At 41.7% G+C, this 21003-nt stretch overlaps 1 protein-coding gene across 2 annotated transcripts in view; it reads left to right on the forward strand.

Annotated features, from left to right (window-relative positions):
- The window catches only part of DCHS2 (dachsous cadherin-related 2), a 384441-nt gene that overhangs the window by 90535 nt on the left and 272903 nt on the right, over window positions 1–21003 (forward strand). The window contains exon 1 of one of the 2 annotated variants that reach the window (XM_049905373.1): window positions 7394–7767. The exons of the other annotated variant lie outside the window; for it this stretch is intronic. Coding sequence (XP_049761330.1) covers window positions 7747–7767 — 21 coding nt within the window. The 5' untranslated portion in view covers window positions 7394–7746. Of the gene's footprint in view, window positions 1–7393; window positions 7768–21003 lie in introns of those variants that run through there. 2 annotated transcript variants of the gene reach the window in all.

The raw sequence follows: 21003 nt of genomic DNA on the forward strand, positions 1-21003 counted from the left end.
TTCATGATAATATTGCTTAATATGGCAAAGACAAAGCCCTATCAGCTGCAGTTAAACAGGGCGTGGCCGGGCACATTTAATGATGTCAACACCCTACCTAAATACCGAGTTAATACTTGTTGGGTTATTGCATCCATTTAGGTCCTGAAGAGTCTACTTTTATGTATGAATTGGGCTTTGCAAGCTGGAAGCAGATACAGTGGGTGTGTGTGCATGTATGTTTCTACGGACATGTTAGGGGCTAAGACCGCAGGAAAGATGCAGCCATTGCTAGAGACCTCACTGGAGGCAGAGAAAAGAGTTAAAATACTGTGGATTTTCCCCATCTTTGGCCCTCCAGTCTCCTGCCACATCCGCATTAAGAAAATCTAACCAGAAGCCAGTTGACAAGGGAGCCTGGGAAATGTAGCTTGCAGGTCATCCCTGTGAAATTCAGGGGAGAGCAGTGGAAGGCTAGGGATGGATCCGAGGGTGGACAGGCAGATGGCTGGTCACACTCTTTATCTTTGCCCTCCCTTTTGTGACAAGAACTCCAGGTCTTTAGAATTTTTTATAATCCTTTAAAGTCTCATTTGCTTCCTTTTTTATGCAACACGAAATTCCCCTTAGGATGTTCCATGGTGAGGCGTTTGAAGGTAGTAGTTTTGTCCTTGGGCACCTGGTTCAATTCTAACCTTCCTTTTCAGGAATTTTAAGAAGGGTTCCTAAAAGGTTATTTGAGAATCACCCCCTTGACAAATCTAATCGTGAAATATCGTATCATTGGTGGGAACTACTTCTGGCTTACCTCCTCGCACAGGGAATAGGGATTCTGCACAATTCTAACCTCCATTAGGCAGCTGCAGAGAAGTTTACTTCTTAGAAATATTGTATATAATATTTTTTGGCAATTTTGAAAGTGGTTTGTCACCATAGTATTTTCTGTTGAGTCTCCATTTGACTTTTTTTTGAGGAAAAGATTCAGTAACTCATATTATCACAACATCGTTCTTATTGTCTTGTAGGAATTGGATTTGCTTTTCCTGCACGTATGGAATGGTCGTATGTGCATTCGAGAAGCTGACATATTAGAGCATTTGAACTGATAACATAACCAGTCAGTTCAGTCAACTTTAGAATCAGGAAACATTGTAATTTATCAACTTTTAAAACAGAAGATTGTTTGGTTTTCATTTGACTTTTCAGTGTACATATATGTATGTATACACACATGTATATATGTTGTATGTGGGTATTTTGGTTATAGTATTATTTAATGACTGTTTAAATACAAATTTCTAGATTTAATATGGTATGTACAGGAGATGGCATGTTTGTCTCAAAATTGAGTTTACCATCTGCTAGAACTTCGTAAGCCCTGACCTAGTCAAACAACCTTCAGCTTTTGAACTTCAAAATGAACAAGGCAAATTTCATAATGTGAAACACTGTGAAGCACTTATATTATAAATAAATAAAATATTAGCTCTTCTCTGTGAAATTAAGATTTAGACAAGAAGTACCTTAACAGCTGTTTTCCAGTTTGTCCTTAGGAAGCATGGATCTTCTAAGTTTATGAACATATGAACTTGATTCTTTAATGAAAATTCCATTCCTTTGGAAATATGAGTCTGATTTTCTATTTAAATGGTTAGCAAATTCTCTTTAGAACTTTTGCAGATTACTGTTTCTGTTTGGGCAGAAGAAACTTGTTCTAAATTAAAATATTTAACTTTGAAATAATTGATGTTATCCTAATTCTCTGCAATTATCCATCACCTTTTGGCCATGCATTTTTTCTTCTTTTAGCTCTTTTTAATTCGTAAGAAGATGAATGAAACTGCAAGTTTTCACAAAACAGCCTAAACATACATTTATTTCTCTATCTGATTGAGGATTGATGTGAGGTATCAAAAAAAAGTATCAAAAAATAGTTTAAAAAGCACAGCCTTTATCTGAGAATAAGGGCATATTGATGCAATTGTAATAATAATGGAATCATGTTGTTATTATCATTTTGCACCTGGGATCAGTGAGCTGATTTTCTAGGCCACTGGTTCTCAGGGTGTGGTCCCTGGACCAGCAACATTAGCATCACTGGAGAACTTGTTAGAAATGTAAGTTCTTGGGCCCCACCTCAGACCTCTGGAAGCAGAAACCAAGGGTGAGGAGATCTGCGATCTGTGTTTTAACATGCCTTTCTGGAGATTCTGAGACTCCTAGAATAATTACTGCAATTTGGTATCACTCTTCAATTCAGATGGCATATTCTAAGAAACAAGGTTATTAATATTACTAATGTCGGTTCTTTGATTTTGAGGAAATCCTTACTCTCAGATAAAAAACTGAATGACTGCTTTTGGGCTAAGTCAGTTATAATATTTTAATTTAGAACAAGTTTCTTTTGCCCCCATGGTAGTTCTAAAGGTAGTATGTGTATATATATAAAAAAAACTCATTGCCTTCACGTCGTTTCCGACTTCTAGCGATCTTATAGGACAGAGTAGAACTGCCCAATAGGGTTTCCAAGGATCAGCTGGTGGATCCCAAACGCGGACCTTTGGGTTAGCAGCCAAGCTCTAACCAAAATGGCAGGAAACCTACTGTCATTGAATTGGTTCTGACTCATAGCAACCCTATAGGGGAGAGCAGAACTGCCCTATAGGGTTTCCAAGGCTGTAATCTTTTCAGAAGCAGACCGCCACCTCTCTCTCCTGCAGAGATGCCAGTGGGTTTGAACTGCCGATCTTTTGGTTATCAGTTGAGCGCTTTAATACCGTGCTATCAGAGCTTTATATATATATATATATATATATATATATATATATAAACCTGCAGTGCAGGCTTGTTTTGATAATTAAATTATGTGTGTGAAAAGCATTTAATAAACACAGAAATGGTGGGAACTTATATCACAAAATAGCTTACATTTTAAAAGACAGGTCCAGGAAACTGCCAAAAGTATTTCATTTTTCCATTCCCATCTCTTCCTTCCTGTGATATTTCCCATGACAGTTCGTCATGTTTACATAAAATGGCCCAGATCCAGCTGTTCTCATGAGGTAGCCTGGATCTTTCTTAAGTAGGTTTGGTACTGAGATTAAATGGTTGGTAAATTATCAGTTCTAAGAAGGAAATCAGATATTATTGAGTGAGCATAAACAATAGAAAGTCAGTCTAGACCTGGTGAGTCTAACAGTAGCTAAGCTTTATAAACTGGGTTTTCCACTTACTTACAAATTGAATATTTGTCTGTGTATCTTTTATTTAAAAAATTTTGTCTTCACACAATTTTTTAGCAGCTGCCACACATTAACAACTTTGAGGACAAAGCCTGAGGTAACCCATTTTGACAAGGAAGAGTTAGAAAGCTGTGGTTCAGCATAAAAGCTGAAGTTAGTATATTTCATTATCAAATCCATGAGACTTTGTCTTTTAATCCTACACATTCAGGTCACAGGGTTAGCTTGACAAGCCAATTTTTTAAAATAGACTTTATTTATTTATATTGTACCTTAGATGAAGGTTTATAGAACAAACTAGTTTCTCATTTAACAGTACACATATTGTTTTGTGGCACTGGTTAACAACCCCACGACATCTCAACACTCTCCCTTCTCAACCTTGGGTTCCCTATTACCAGCTTTCCTGTCCCCTCCTGCTTCAAGTTCTTGCCCCTGGAGTGGTGTGCCCCTTTATAGACATCACTTTTTAAGAGCAGTTATAGATTTATAGAAAAATTGTATAAAAGTAAAGAGATTTCCATATACCCTCCTCTCCCCTGCACTCTTTCTCCTATCAACCTCTGGCGTTCCTGTGGCACACTTGTTGTAATTGATGAACTGATTTTGATCCATTATCATTAACTAAAGCCCATAGTTCACGTTAGGTTTCATTCTTTGTGTTATACAATCCTATGGGTTATTATTATTATTTATGTGTTCATTTTGTATTTCCATGTGAGTCATGAGTTCACCTTTTTTTTTTTTCTTTTAGAAACAAACACAAAAATTACGCAACTACCTAATGGGCAATTAACACAATGTTGTGTGTCCACCGTTGCAGTATCATACAGAATAGTTTCACAGGCCAATTTTTCTTCCTGAAAAGTAGCTGTATTATGAGCTGGTACCACTTGTTAATACCTTAGAGGGTACAACTTATCCTCACATTTATCAAAAAGAAAAACATTCAGGAGAGAATGGAGCATCTGAATTTGGGGTCTAAAAACCAAAAAACCAAACCTGTTTTCGTGGAGTTGGTTCTAACTCATAGTGACCCTATAGGACAGAGTAGAACTGCCCCATAGGGTTTCCAAGGAGCACCTAGTGGGTTCAAACTGCCAACCTTTTGGTTAGTAGCCGAACTCTTAACGTCTGTGCCACCTAGTTGAGGGAAAAGCCTGAAGCTTGAGAGTGTTTTTGAAGGAGGTGAGCCCAGGAGGGAGCATTGCTGTGAATGAGGGGAGGAGAGGAGAGCCAGGGTTACATCTTCAGAGTAGCAGTGAGATGGGCAGAGGCCTGAGTGCCTGGGAGGACGGACTTTGAAAGACCAAAAACACATAGGAGGGCTACTGGCAGCTTTACCTGCTTTGCTGGTTGTAGTGTCCTGGGTGCTACAAGAACAAGGTAAATAAATGTTTGTCTGATGATATCTGGCATAATTCACATTACAAGTGGAATAATTATCCAGCTCACATGTAGAATATTGTTTTTAAGTTTTGATTTGTGATTACTAGGTAAATTTCTGACTTATTTCTCTGATTAAAATTATTACCTTTGAAAGACCTGAGTATGTTGAGTACATCAGTAGCCTGGAAAGTATATGTATGTGTGTATCAGTGCTGTTGGAGCCATTAACCAAAACAAAACAAAACAAAAACAAAAAACCAGTTGCCATCATGGTGATTCTGTCTCATGGTGACCCCAGGTGTGTCGGAATGGAACTGTGCGCCATACGTATAAACCATTAGAATGTATAAAATTATTGAACTGTATATACACAATTGTAGTTTCTACTTATATTTCATTCGCATCAATTATACGTTAAATGATTTAACTACTAATTTTTAAGAAAGCTAAGAGCCATATTAGTGTTGTCACATGACTGCTTTTAAAAATAAGTAATTGAATTGTGTTCATGAAATTTAATGCACTGTGCACACCAGCATTCCTTTTTTTTTTTTTTAAAGCAGTATAGTTTTATTGAAGGTGAATTTAAGTTATTTAAAAATGTATATTGCAAACACTAGGGTGGTCCTAAAATTTTTATTTATTTTTTTATTGTGTTTTAAGTGGAAGTTTATAATTCAAGTCAGTTTCTCATACAAAAACCTATGCACACATTGTTATATGACCCTAGTTGCTCTCCCTACAATGTGACAGCACACTCCCTCTCTCCATCCTGTATTTCCCGTGTCCATTCAACTAGCTGCTGTCCCCCTCTGCCTTCTTAGCTCACCTCCAGACAGGAGCTGCCCACATAGTCTCATGTGTCTACTTGAGCTACGAAGCACACTCCTTACCAGTATCATTTTATGTCTTATAGTCCAGTCTGATCTTTGTCAGAAGAGTTGGCTTTGGGAAAGGTTTTAGTTTTGGGCTAACAGAGAGTCTGGGGGCCATGTCCTATGGGGTCTCTCCAGTCTCAGTCAGGCCATTAAGTGTGGTCTGCATCCCAGTTTTCTCCTGCACCATCATATTTTTATAAAACAATATATAAAAAATTCAAAAAGGTATTATTGATTACTGTGTTAGTTCAGTTGCTCTGAGAAGCAGGCTCCATGATGCAATCGGACGTGCAAGCGATTTACTGGGAGACATGCCTGTAAAAGACACAGAGGAGAGAGGGAGCAGGAGTGGGTGCGAAGAGGCTCAGACTGAATGCAACTTTGAAAAATTTTGGCCAGACCAGTGGGGAGCCCCAAATCAGAGACTGGCTATTAGAAGAGTCCAACACTGGGCAGGAATGACCTGGTTTTACTACCCTACCCTGTTCAGTCATTGGCCGGGAGCAGCTTGGAGAGACATGACCTTGGCCTGGATGCGACGGCAGATCCTGAAGGTGTGGGAGCTGCAGGGCTCGCAGCAGGCTCTCTCGTGAAAGGACAGCTGAGCAGTGTACCCTTATGGCTACTGCAGTTACGCAGTATTATAAACAATTTTAGTAACCATCAAGCTTTAAAACTGACTTTCTAAATATTCACTAATGTAAATGTTATTACTGATAATTGGGAGTTGTTACAAACATACTGGGACCACAGAAAATTACAGAAGAATCTTGTTTTATAGATTTTATAAAGGAAATTATATTTTCCCTGTAAATCTAGGGGCTAATCTTATTTTATTTGAAGATGTACAACTACTACTACATTTTAATATTTATCATCACCTATGTCCTGGTGACACAGTGGTTGAGAGCTACGGCTGCTAAGCGAAAGGTAGGCGGTTTGAATCCACCAGCCACTCCTTGGAAATCCTGTGGGGCAGTTCTATCCTGTTCTTCTTATGAGTTGGAATCGACTTGATGGCAACAAATTTGATGGTACAGTGGTTAAAACACTGAGCTGCTAACTGAAAGGCTGGCAGTTCAAACCCACCAGTCGATCCGAGGGAGAAAGATGTGGCAGTCTGCTTCCATATAGATTACAGCCGTGGAAACCCCATGGGGCAGTTCTACTCTGGCCTGTAGGGTCACTGTGAGTTGGGATGGACTCGACGGCAACGGGTTTGGTTTTTTTGGTTATATTTAGGATTTAGAAAGCAGTTCTGATTTTCTTTACAAATAATGTTAATTGTTTTCTCTAATTCTAAATACAAACAAGCTCATTTTAGAAAAACCAGAAATATAAAAAAGCATTAAAAAAGGAAGTAAAAATAGTTCTTAATCTCTAAAATTGTTGCACAGTTAACTTTTTGTTGTGTTTCCTTCATGATTTTTTTAAAAACAGGGATTGTTAATAGTGTCTGCAAATATCCCCTTGAATTAGTGGGATGGGCAAAGAACCTGCTGAGAGAAAACTCCAGCCACGGCGAGATGCCCCCAGCTGTCCCGGTGCAGGGGCGGAGGCGCGAGCACATCCCAAGGGACGAAGGGCTCCATCAAGACGAACTTGCCCCGGCGAGGAAGCCCTAGCTGACCCTGGGAGGGTGAGACTCCCTTGCTGTCATTTTCGTTGTCGTGTGCTGTCGGGTCACAGTGACCCTAGGTGACAGAGTAGAACTGCCCCATAGAGTTTCCTTTATGGGAATAGATCTCCAGGTCTTTCTCCTGCGGAGCCACTGGTGGGTTCACACCACCAATCTTTCGATTAGCAGCCGAGCACTTAACCATTGTACCACCAGGGCTCCTTACTGTCTGTAAGTGTCTGGAGCCACTGAATTCATGTCTGGGTCCCAGAGAGACCTGTTTCAAAATTGCTGTGGTTTGAAGAGGTCATGTTGAGTGTACCTAAAAAGACAAGACCTCTCCTGTGTCCCTGCACTTGTGCCGATGTGATGGTCTGGGCGGAGCAGCTGCAGTGCCTAATGAGACACGGTGGTACCTGGAGGATGCTTGGCAGGATGAGAGATATTCAACCATACCCCGATCGTTGAAAGTGCTCCGTGTAGCAGGAGTATTTGGCAACACACAGGCAGCTGGTGACGTCCAGAAGTATTGCAGCCATCAGAGCTCCTGCATGAGTCGTTGGGCAAGAGCCACTGAAGTTGAGCTGCTGCTGTGACTCGTCTAACTCCAAGCACCCCAGGAGGCCTGAGGGATCTGCTCATGAAGATGTGTACTTTGTGTGTGAGTGTGTGTGTGTGTGTGTGTGTGTGAGAGAGAGAGAGACATTGTGTAGTTAATGGAAATCATATATGATTTTTTATTATTTTCCTGTTAATATTATATTACACTTGCGTTTTCCCAAATCATTAAATTTTCTTTGGAAATGGGATTTTTAAATACCTACAAAATGTTTCACATACAAGTGTGCTATCGTGTACTTAATTCTCCTTTGATGAATGCTTAGGTTTTTATTTTTTAGTTTTAATGTATGGTGAACATATTTGTGCTCACGTCTTTCATCATACCTTGACGGTTTCTTTAAGATAAATCCCTAAAATGAGATTGTTGGGTCAAAGGATATTCTCATCCTAAGATCTTTGACATGTGTCACCAAATTGTTTTCAGGGAATTTATTGGCATGCTCTCCCATCAGGGTGTCCACAGTTATCTGACTTACCAGACCCACTTTAGCAGTGTATCTGTTTAAAAAATACCTGTACAATTTGATATATAAAAATACTAGATTGTGTAAAATCTTTACTAGTTAGGCCGAACATCTTTTTCCTATGTTCGTCTGTTTGTAGTTCTCCGTGAGCATCTCTCCTTGCCCTCTGCCTGTTTTCCTCATAGGATATCAGTATTTTTCATAACTGATTGGAGAGAGCTCTTGACACATTAAGAGTATCAACCTTTTATATTTGTTCGGTTTTCCTCTTCAGTTTTTCTGTTGCCTTTTCATTTTAGTTGTGGTATTTTTTAATGTAGAGAAGTTTAAAACTTTCATGCAGTCAGATTTTTCTCTTTTCCTTTGTTTCTGTTTGGATCCTCCATCCCTAGATGAAAAAATCAGTTAAGTACTTGGAGTAAAATCAAGTTAGAGTTTCAAATGAAATCACATGCCAAGATAAATTCCAGCTGGAATACGGAATAACATAGAAAAGAAGCCATAAAATTTCTGTTTGCCGTAAACAGGGATTTGTTGGTCCCAGTCACTGTCTGGTTTGTTGTTGTTAATGTGATCCTTACAGGTCATATTGGGGGGATAACTTGAAGTGTGCAGGCCATTCTTGGACTAGCCTGAACGCCGTGCACAAGAGTCTGCCAGCTGGAAAAGCAGCTCCGCCTCCTGTGGGAGGGTCCTGGCTTAGTGCTGAGGGGATTGTTTCTGGATACTGTGAAGCAGTCTGCAATCCTCTTCCTGCTAGAAAGGGTGCACAAATCTTTGTGAGTCCCAGAATATAACCCTTTTGGGATCCCTCAATCTTTGCTCCTTTTTTTTTTTTTTTAATAGGTTTCACATTTAAGATGCAGCACGGCCTCTGTGCCTGTCCATTTCTGTCCCCCACAGTGTTGCAAGACTTGGCGTTGTAGTTGCACCAAAAAAACAAAACCAAACCCGTTGCTGTTGAGTCCATTCTGACTCATAGCGACCCTAGAGGACAAAGCAGAACTGCCCCATAGGGTTGCCAGGGAGCAGATAGTGAATTCGAACTGCCAACCTTTTGGTTAGCAGCTGAGCTCTTAACCACTACGCCACCAGGGCTGTATTAAATATTAAAAACAGTTCCTTCCAGGGCTCTGGCTTGATGCAGACTTCTCAGGCTTGGCTCTCCACCTTTGTCTTCCCCCAGGGAGCATCAAGAAGCAGGCCCTTGTCTCCTTGCTCTTACTGCAGGGGTCTCCAGAGAGACAACCACTGGCTCATGTGATTGTGGGAGGACTGGCAAGTCCACAATCCAGAGATCAGGAGACTGGCTGGAGTATCTGGAGGCTTGCCTCCCAAGGTGCATAGATCAGGTGACAGGAAGAGTACAAAGCCAAGTTCTGGCCAAATATCTGTTTATAATATGGAGGCAGAACACACCCTAAGGAAACTCCCTTTTCAGCTGATTGATTGATTGATTACATTATGGAATTGTAATTACATTATTGTTTACATTTTTTTTACATTAGATTACATTATAGAGCAGCAACTAGACTAGTGTTTAGTCAAACAACCGGGAACCATAGCCTAACTAAGCTGACACATAAAATTAACCAGCACACAGCCGCCATAGCACTGGGCTTGAACTTCAGCTTGCAGCTCATTATGAGCTCAGCAATGCATTATGTTTGTCGTAGTTAGCCCTGGTTCTGTTTGAACTGTTGCCTGAGGGATTGTTAGAATATCCAGTCGATCATACTGCTTGAAGTGGAAGTGCTTCCCCAGCTCCTAATTGTCCTTTCAGGTGTTCGTAAAGATATTTTACTGAAGGTGATGATTTTGTGATAGGCAAATAAAAGGACCCCCGACTGCCTGGACCCGTCATACTCATTTTTGTAATAAATAACAAATACTGCTTCTTATTCTCATCATATTTTTTTTCCTGGCGCATATTTTGAGATTCCGTTTAGTTTCAAAAAAGATTCAAAGTCATTTGGGTGAATTTAGATTTCCTCTTTTGAGATATGTGACATGAAACACAACTTTTAATTTTCTTTAAGCTTCTTCAGTACAGCTTGTTGAAATTTCTTGAGAAGTTAATATTTGCTAGAGACCTAATTCTGCTACCTTTTAAAAGGTATAAATAACAGATATTATTGTATTCTTTGTATTGGGCTGAGCTAGAGTCAAGCTATACCCACCCAAAAACCCACTGCCATTGAGTCGATTCCGACTCATAGCAACCCTATAGGACAGAGTAGAACCGGCCCATAGAGTTTCCAAGGAGCGCCTGGTGGATTCGAACTGCCGACTTCTTGGTTAGCAGCTGTAGCACCTAACCACTACACCACCAGGGTTTCCTGAATCAAGCTATAGAATAAGCTATATGTATGAACATGAACATAAACCCTATAATCATAATTGGCTTCACAGATTTTGTGTATGTCGTGGTGAGTCACAGTACTAGATTATTGTGTTAGTTAAAGCACAACAGGAACTTTCTATGAAGTGTTTAGAACAGTGCCCGGCACATAGTAAATGCTGCAAAGTGTGGCAATTATGGCGAGTGACTGGGGAAATAAGCTTGAAAGCAGCATGTCTCATTTAAAGAAAGCACAGCCCAGGCAGGAATTCCAGGCTACCTAAAACTCTCTAGCACTTAAGAGAAGCCAAGTATACAGTCCAAGGCAAATGTCATTAAAATCTCCAGTCCCCTCCCTCTTCTCTGGCACCCCCTAACTTTGGGAAGACAAACTTTCCTACTTACGAAGAGCATTTTCTTTCATCTACTTCAGTTTTTCCCTCCCCACTGTTGAATCCCAACAACCTCCCCGTTTTCCCCCCAGCGGGTGCTGCTGTTGTTAGCTGCCCTTGAGTCAATTCTGAATCATGGCGGCCCCATGTGTACAGAGGAGAACTGCACCGTATGGTTTTCAAGGCTGTTACCTTTCAAAAACAGACCCCCAAGCCTGTCTACAGAGGTGTCTCTGTCAGCCTTTTGTCTAGTAGTAGTGTGCTTAACCTTTTGCAGCCTAGGGGAACCTTCTACTAATGGATTGTGCTCCCTCCTGTCTTTAGCCCACTTGGAGTTTAGTTTCTCTCTGTTTTCTTTTTGAAGATCAATTTGCATAGGTTTTGCCCTTTCTGTAGTCAAAGAAGGGGAAGGGGTAAAGCCAAGTGGGTAATACTGTGTTGTTTGTGGGGAGGTGGGAGGAGGGAAAGCTGTGACTCTCACATGTTAATGATTTTTGTATAGTTACAAGTGCTGTGAAGAAGCTAATAAAAATATGGCAACAATCACAAAATCAAACATGAACAAATGATACAGTATTGGCATTTGTTTAATAGCAAGTTCAAATATGAAAATTCCATTTATTATTATCTGATCAATACTAAAAGCTTTATTTATTCATATTTTCACCTTTTTATTTGTGAGTTAGAGAGTTGAGAAAAAAATAATGTTTTTATTTATGCATATTTTTACCTTTTTGCCACCTGTGGAATGGAGACCTGGAAAAAAAATCAAGATTAATTTAGAAAGATAAAATTCAATTAAAAATGTCAATGGTGACATTTCAACAACAGTCATGTCAATGATAGATTTGAAGTTTTTGAGATGTTTAAATGACAAATTCCATCATGTGTATATTTCTGAAATGTCAGTCTCCTCCCCGATGAGGGTGGGTGGGGGAAGGAGGGAGATAGAAAGGCAGAGGCACCATTTTATTTTTCTCTTCATTTCTTCTTTAGCTACTTTTAATTTTTGATGCTACCTCATCTGAATTGGTGTATCAGTGGGAATACCTTGTCCATGGGTGCACTGATGAGCACGTATGAACATGACTTCTCCCTCATGCAGTTTACAGTCCAGAGAGGAGGCACACATTCACCATGTGATCACACAGATGGAAACTAAATTCAAGTTTCAATGAGTGCTGCAAAGAAGAGGTATTGTAAGGCAATATGTGAACCTCTTGGAATAGAGAGGGCAGGCAAATACTCCCTGAGAAAGTACTGTTTATTAAGCCTAGATCATCTGAAGGGTGAGTGGGTATTCATTGTTGTTGTTGTTAGGTGCTGTTGAGTTGGCTCCAGCTCATGGGGGCCCATGTACAACAGAACGAAACACTGCCTGGTCTTTTACCATCCTCACAATTGTTGCTATGTATGAGCCCATTGTTGTAACCACTGTGTCAATCCATCTTGTTTAGGAACTTCCTCTTTTTTGCTCACTTTCTACTTTACCAAGCATGGTGTTCTTTTCCAGAGACTGATTCCTCCTGATAGCATGTCCAAAGTACATGAAACGATGTCTTCCCAACCTCGCTTCTAGGAAGCATTCTGGCTGTACTAATGGGAATTCATTAGGTAAAAGAATTCAAAGACTGGCTAAGCCTGAGGGAACAGGGAAATCATAGGTGAAAGCCTGAAAGAAAGAAAGGCTTGTGTGGCTGGAGTAGAGAGCAGAGGGTTGTGTTAAGGATTTGTGTCTATATCATAAAAAGACATGAAAGTGTTTTAAGCAAACAAGTCACAAATCTAACTTGGAGGTAGAGTGCAAGAGTGAAGGCAGGGAGATATGCTAACAGGCTCTTGCAGTAGTCAGGGTGAAAAATGATGGTAGCTGGGATGAGAGTGGTGGCAGGAGCAATAGACAGGTGTGGACAGATTTGTTGTTTTTGTTGTTAGCTACCGTTGAGTTGGCCTTCCCACTCATGGTGATCTCATGCACAACAGAACAAAATGCTGCCCAGTCCCGAGCCATCCCCATGATTGGTTGTGGATTGGACCATTGTGATCCACAGGGTTTTCACTGGCCAATTTTTGGAAGTAGGTCACCTGACCTTTCTTCCTAGACTGTCTTAGTCTGGAAGCTCCATTGAAACCTGTTTAGCATCATAGCAACACACAAGCCTTCAATAACAGACAGGTGGTAACTGCATGAGGTGCAATGGCCAGGAATTGCACCCAGGCCTCCCACATAGAAGGTGAGAATTCTACCACTGAACTGCCAATGGCTTGAGAGATACTAAGATGGAGCTAAATGGGTTGGTGAGGGATTAGATATTGAGTGTGAATAGAGATGGTCTTGTGGGTTATGTGCTTGTGTAAGTGGAGGAAAATCATAACTTCAGAGCTTATATGTTGGTTTTGAGGAGCCTTTGAGGCATCTGAGATGATCCAGTAGAATTTGTAAGTCTGGAGATCAAAGATATGGTCTGGTCTTAAAGTATAAAATAGCAAGTCATGAGTTTACAGATGTAAAATGAAGTCATGGGCAGGAACTAGATTGCCTAGGGAGAGAAGAGCACCAATATTTAATAATTTAATAGTCAGAAATAGGAGGGTGAAGTTGCAAAACAAAGTGGAAAGGAATATCTGAGACGTGGATGAAAACAAGAAGAGCCAAGGGAAGAGGGATTAAAGAAATGGATCAGAGGCTGAGGAGAAGTCAAAATTATCTAAGAAGGTAGGATGTCTTACATATCACTGACCATCATATAATAGTTTTAAAATTTCAGTAAAGGCAGATCGTATTAGAACTACAATTCGGTCATTGCTATTAAAGCACGCTTGACAATACCTCACTGCGTGAAGATTCCAGGTGATTTGTACCTGTTATGGATTGAATTGTGACCCTGTAAAATGTGTGTCAACTTGGTTAGGCCATGATTCCCAGTATTGTGTGATTGTCCACCATTTTTTCATCTGTTGTGATTTTTCTATGTGTTGTAAATCGTATTTCTATGATGTTAATGAGGTAGGATTAGAGGTAGTATGTTAATGAGGCAGGACTCAATCTACAAGAGGAGGTTGTATCTTAAGTCAATCTCTTCTGAGATATAACAGAGAGAAGCGAGCAGAGTCGCAGAGACCTCATTACCACCAAGCAAGAAGAGCTGGAAGTGCGTGTTCTTTGGTCCCAGGGTCCCTATGCTGAGAAGCTCCTCGACCAGGGGAAGATTGATGACAAGGACCTTCCCCCAGAGCCGACAGAGAGAGAAAGCCTTCCCCTGAGCTGGCACCCTGAATTCAGACTTCTAGCCTCCTAGACTGTGAGAGAATACATTTTTCTTTGTTAAAGCCATCCACTTGTGGTATTTCTGTTATAGCAGCACTAGAAAACTAACACAGTCTTTTAAGAAGGGCAAAAAACAGATTGAAATTTAGCATGGAAAATCTAAATTTTTGAAAATGATTTTTAAAAACAGCCCAAACCCTAAAGATGTATACTTTTAATGATTTGTACCTACTGAAAATTTTACTGAGATAACTGTAGATGTACATGTAGTTATAAGGAATAATAGTGAGATCCCACGTGCCATTTCCCCAGTTTTTCTCAGTGTTAACATTTTTCAAAATTTTAGTACAATATCACAACCAAGATATTGATATGGATGCAATCCGCTGTTCTCATTCAGATTTCCCCACATTTACTCACAGTCATTTGTGCGTGTGCATGTGTGCATTTAGTACTGTACAGTTTTGTCATGTGTGCAGGTTTGTGCATCCACCATGGCAGTCAAAAATTTTTGGATGAAGTCTCTAATTTGGTACAGTTTTGTCATGTGTGCAGGTTTGTGCATCTACCATGGCAGTCAAAAATTTTTGGATGAAGTCTCTAATTTGGAATAGTTGATAATAAATTATATGTGAAGCAGTAAAAGAGGAAATGCAAGCAATTTATTTGCCTCTTTTTCACTAGCCAGGAACTTGCTTTACTTCTGAAATTTGGTCCTTTCAAAGTGTCTTTGGGAGGCAGCTCTGTTGGGACCCTAATGTAAGTGTGTCACAGCAGAGTGTTAATCATGGACTCTGGGGCCTGGTTACCTGGGTTCAGGTTCCAGCTCACCCCTCACTCTGTGGTCTCAGGTAGGTGGCTTGATCTTTCTGTAAATCTGATTCCTCCTTTGTAAATTAGGTGGTGACCGGACCCACCTCCCACAGTTGTTTTGAGGATTCAATGAGTGTATCGTGTAAGTAAAGGCTGTCCTCATTGTTTATTTAGAGCTAGTTCCTTCAAGACGGTAGTCTGTCAGTGAATATTCTAGAAACAGATTCTGGGACTGGTCTTCAGTCTGTGTAAAGGAAGGATTTCTCATGGCAGGTGTGTGGTAACTTCAATGCCTGTGTAACTTTTGGTATGACTCTAAATAGCTCTACATTTGACTCCTAGGGAAGTGTTAACTCTGATAAAATATTTCAATTCCAGAGCCATGGAAAAAACTTTAAAGAAGACTTTACAGGTTTTTAATGTAAGCTATTATGGATTTGACTTCTAAATCTTCTTTTTATCTCCTGAGAAATCTTAATGATTTATTAAGTGCTGATATCACATGTCTGACATAGGACAGATAGATGGATGATTGGAAAAAAAGAAGGTAAAGTGTTCTTTCTGACTGAAAAATGGAGTTAAAATTATTTAAAAAAAAAAAATCTCTCCAAGGAATATTCTCATTTTCTCTAAGTTTAGTAGTGAAACTCTTTTCCTGGCTATGCCCTGAGAAACTTTGGTATCATCTTGCAGTGAGAGATGAATGCATTCCTATATTTAGGATTTTGTAGTCAGGAAGCAGTTCTTGTTCTACTCGAGGGATGCTGGCAGCCCAGCCAGAAGGGCAGGTGACCTACGCTTTCATTGCAGGAGCAGGTACACTTACAACGACCATCTATTTGAGGCTGCCCTGGGGATGCTGGGAGGTACATGAAGAATGAATTATATGTATTAAAAATACTTCCTGTTTTCCTTTGGTTCCTTGCAAAAGTGACATGGGAAATTGTTTGCCTCCTACCCCAAATGTCCTGGGGAAATAGAATTCCTGTTCACGTGAGGTTGCTTTTCTTAGAGTATGAAAACTAAAGAGATTCTTACATTCATTCATTCAGCAAATATTTGCCTGCTGAGGGATTACTAGGCTCCAGGTTCTATTCTGGGCCCTGGAGATAACAGTGGGCCAAAGTACCTTCCTTCAGAAAGCCATCCTAGTTGGGGAGAAAGATAATAAAAATTGACAGTGACATGTAATGACAAGGACGATGAATAGAATCAAAGCAGGGTAAGAAGACAGAGTGACAGGAGTTCCTTTTTCAGGTCAGGTGGTCAGGAAGGGCCTCTCCGAAGGGATGGTGTTTAAGTGATGGAGACGGAAGCTGCCATGCCCAGCTGTGTGGAACCACAGCCTAGACAGAAAAGACAGCAAGTGCAAACACACTGAGGTAGGAGATTGCTTGCTGTGTTTGTGGAACTAGAAGGAAGCCAGTGTGGCTGGAGCTGAATCAGTAGCGAACAACAAGCATGGAAGAGATGAGTTTGGGTTGCTAGTCAAGGGCCAGATGGGGTGAAGCCTCAGAGACTGGGACCAGGGCTTTGTATTTTATTTTGAGTATGAAGGGGAGCCAGTAGAAGCTTTGACCAGTCAAGTGACATTTTAAAGGATCACCTGGCAGCTGTGTGAGGGATGGTCTTGTGCTGGTGGTGGTGATAAGGGAAGCTCCTAAGGAGAGAGAGCAGCTAGGAGGCTGTTGCAGTAATGCTGGTGAGAGATGTAGGTGGCTCAACCCAGGGTGGCAGCAGTGGAGGTGGAAACGGGGAGAAGGGCTCAGATTCATGATATATTCCGATTGCTCATTTGCTAACCTAAAGGTAGGCAGTTCAAGTCCTCCCAGAGGTGCCTGAGAAGAAAGCCCTGGCGATCCACTTCAAAAAAATCAGCCACTGAAAACCCTATGGAGCACAGTTCTACTCCGACACACATAGGGTCACCATGCATTGAAGTTGAGTAGCAGGCAACTGTAACTGGATCTGATCGTGTGGATGACAAGATTCTGATGGGTTGGATGTGGGGACTGCCAGAAAAGCACTCTTTAGGGAGTCTGGCCTGACTGATTGGGTCAATGGAGGTATCATGCATTATATTTTAAAACTCTGGGAGAAGCAGGTTTGGGGGAAGAAATCAGGAGTTGACTTCTGGATATGCTAAACTTGAGATACCTACAAAATATCTAAATGAGATTACAAACAGGCAGTTGGATATATGATTCTGGAACTTAGGGGAGATTTTGGAGCTGGAGATGAGAGTTAAGGGTCATCAACTAATAGGTAGCATTGAAAACCATTGGTTTAGATCACATTACCAATGTTTTGAATGAAAATAGAAAAGAAAAGAGGTCTAAATACTGAGCCCTGGGACAGCCTACCAGTAAATAGGAGGAATTAGTAATGAAGGTTGAGAAAAAGTAGCTAGAAAGGAAGGAGGAAAACCAGGAACATGTTGTATCCTGGAAGCAAAGAGAATGGCAGATTACAATAAAGAGGAAGTGGCCAGCCCTGTCAGATAATGTTGAGAGCTAGAATTAGATGAGGGCTAGGAATTGACCAGAATGAGTAAGCAACTCACTGGGGACCTTGACAAGCAGTTTTAATGGAGTAGAACATAGGAGAAGAGACCCCCAACTATACACAACTCATGCAAAGAGTTTGCGGTATAACACAACTGGAGAATGGTATGGTAGCTGGAGAAGACGATGGGCTTGTTGGAGTTGCTTTGAGAACTAGCAGCGTGTCTGCATGCTGAAGGAATGGTCCTGAGGAAAGGGAGAAGTGATGATGCCTCAGACTGAAAGATAATTGCAGGAGTAGAGTCCTGGAGTAGGTGACAGGTGATGGGACCCAGAGCTCTAGTGGAGCAGGCTCAGTCATTATAACAGCAAAGACATACACATATACATTATAAGAGCAAAGACATACACATATACATTATAACAGCAAAGACATGGATTGTGTGACTGTGCAGGCATAGAGCGTGTAGGTGTGCAGGCAGAGTGTGTGGGTGTGCAGGCAGAGCATGCGGGTGTGCAGGCCTAGAATGTGGGTGTGCAGGCATAGAGTATGGGTGTGCAGGCATAGAGTGTGTGGGTGTGGAGGCATAGAGAGCGTGTGGGTGTGTAGGCATAGAGTGTGGCTATGCAGGCATAGAGTTTGTGGGTGTGCAGGTAGAGCATGTGGGTGTGCAGGCATAGGGTGTGTGGGTGTGCAGGCATTGAGTGGGTGTGCAGGCATAGAGGTGTGGATGTGCAGGAATAGAGCATGTAGGTGTGCAGAGTGTGGGTGTGCAAGCATAGAGTGTGGGTGTGCAGGAATGGAGCATGTGGGTGTGCAGGCATAGAGCGTGTGGGTGTGCAGGCATAGAGCGTGTGGGTGTGCAGGCATAGAGTGTGTGGGTGTGCAGGCATGGAGTGTGGGTGTGCAGGAATGGAGCATGTGAGTGTGCAGGCATAGAGTGTAGGTGTGCAGGAATGGAGCGTGTGGGTGTGCAGAGTGTGGGTGTGCAAGCATAGAGTATGGGTGTGCAGGAATGGAGTGTGTGGGTGTGCAGGCATAGAGTGTGGGTGTGCAGGAATGGAGTGTGTGGGTGTGTAGACAGAGTGTGCGGGTGTCCAGGCATAGAGTGTGGGTGTGCATGCATAGGGTGTGGATGTGCAGGAATGGAGCGTGTGGGTGTGCAGGCATACAGCATGTGGGTGTGGAGGTGTAGAGTGTGGGAGTGCAGGCACAGAGCATGTGAGTGTGGTGGTTTGGTGGTGGGAGAATATGGAAATTCTCTTCTGATTACTTTCTATTTTGTCGGGGAAATAGGAAAGAAGGTCATCAGCAGAGCGTGGGCTGTGGAAGGGATGAGGCCATTTGAAGAGTCAGGAGGAGTTGTGCAATGGGTCTCTGGGAGTACACAGCTGCACCCAGCAGGGAGATGTTACACTGCCAGGCAGCACAGAAGGTCACTTAAGGTTGTGGTAATAAATTAAGGAGATACGCCAGTGAACTGGGTTTTTATTCAGGTATATTTATGTATAGAAATTCCTGTAAAAGGTGAAGAGTTGGGTTTACCCAGTTTGGGGGCAACACAATTAAGGGTTTGGGCAAGAAGGTGATCTTAAGAGTGGATGTGTGACCTGAATCTCCTAATGCCAGTAAATTTCCATTAGTCCTTAAACTAGCCCAAATCAGATTTGACCTGCTCTGCATGTGCAGAAGGGCCAGCTGTGACTGTTAACTGACCTCAACAGAAGACACAGCAACAGAGGAATGAATCAGAAGGAAACTCATCACTTGGACATTATTTTGAAGCAAAAGATCAGACAAGAACACGTCACCTCCTGTTTCCTGGCTGCCTTCTAGAGTTTTCCCTCCCCAGAACACCTGCATGGCCGCCATCTTGCTGCCCAACTCACATATAAGCCCTGTTATCCCGTAACTTGGCGAGCCGGATCTGAGGAATTTCCTCCTGGCTCCTTGCTCTGCGCATTCCGTTCTCTTTCTCAAAGACCAGAGTCCAGATAATTGGCAAGGCTGAGTGTGCTGGACAAAGACCCACCTTTCCAGGTTCAGTAACAAATGATGAAATCTAAATTATGTAAGGAGGGAAGTGAGAGCACAAGGAGGATGATGGTGGTTGTTGGAGGTGATTGGAGTGTGGATACTGGAGAGAGAAGAGGTGGTTGTCAGAGCTAAGGACTGTTGAAGCTGAGTTTTCTGTAAGTGGTGCAGCTGTGGGCAGTCAGGGTCAGAGCATCAGCAGAGGCACATATGGCTGAGAAGGGCTGACAGACAGGGTCTTTGGGATGAAGAGGGCCTGGATCTTTGAGCCAGGGTTTTGGATGAGTTATCTATGCAGATACTAAAGTCACTAAGCATGATAGGACTAGTGAATAAGAGAAAGACAGGGAACCATACTTATACTGTTCAAAGGTTCAGTGGTAGAATTCTTGCCTTACATGTGTGAGACCCAGGTTAGATTTTGGGCCAATGCAGTTCATACACAGCCAACACACATCTGTTAGTTGACACTTGTTTTTTTTAATTGTACTTTAGATGAAGGTTTACAGAACAAACTAGTTTCTCATTAAACAGTTAGTACAGATATTGTTTTATGACTGGTTAACAATATCAACACTGTCCCTTCTCGACCTTGGGTTCCCTATTACCAGGTTTCCTGTTCCCTCCTGCCTTCTAGTTCTTGTCCCTGGGCTAGTGTGCCCTTTTAGTTTCATTTTGTTTTATGGGCCTGTCTAATTTTTTTTAATCTTTGGCTGAAGGGTGAACCTCGGGAGTGACTTCATTCCTGAGCTAAAAGGGTGTCTGGGGGACGTACTCTCACGGTTTCTCTAGTCTCTGTCAGGTCAGTAAGTCTGGTCTTTTTTTGTTGAGTTAGAATCTTGTTCTATGTTTTTCTCCAGCTCTGTCCAGGACCTTCTATTGTGATCCCTGTCAGAGCAGTCAGTGCTGGTAGCCAGGTACCACCTAGTTGTACTGGACTCAGTTTGGTGGAGGCCATGGTAGATGTGGTCCATTAGTTCTTTGGCCTTATATCTTTAGTTTTCTTCATTCTCCCTTGTTCTCAAAGGGGTGAGACCAGTGGAATATCTTACATGGCCACTCACAGGCTTTTTAAGACCCCAGACGCTACTCACCAAAGTGGAATGTACAACATTTTCTTTATAGATTATGTTATGCCAGTTGAGCTAGATGTTCCCCAAGACTATGGTCCCCACAGCCCTCAGCCCAGCAATTCAGTCCCTCAGGGAGTTTGGATGTGTCTATGGAGCTTCCATGACCTTGCCTTGTACAAGCTGTGCTGGCTTTCCTAGTATTGCGTATTGTCTTACCATTCACCAAAGTTACCACTTATCTATTGTCTACTTAGTGTTTTTCCATCCTCACTCCTGCCCTCCCTCTTAAACATCAAAGACTGTTTATTTTTGTGTGTAAACCTTTTCATGAGTTTTTACAGCAGTGGTCTTATACAACAGTTGTCCTTTTGTGATTGACTTATTTC

Source organism: Elephas maximus, chromosome 13 (assembly GCF_024166365.1).
Source record: "Elephas maximus indicus isolate mEleMax1 chromosome 13, mEleMax1 primary haplotype, whole genome shotgun sequence".
In the NCBI taxonomy this organism is placed as follows: Eukaryota; Metazoa; Chordata; class Mammalia; order Proboscidea; family Elephantidae; genus Elephas; species Elephas maximus.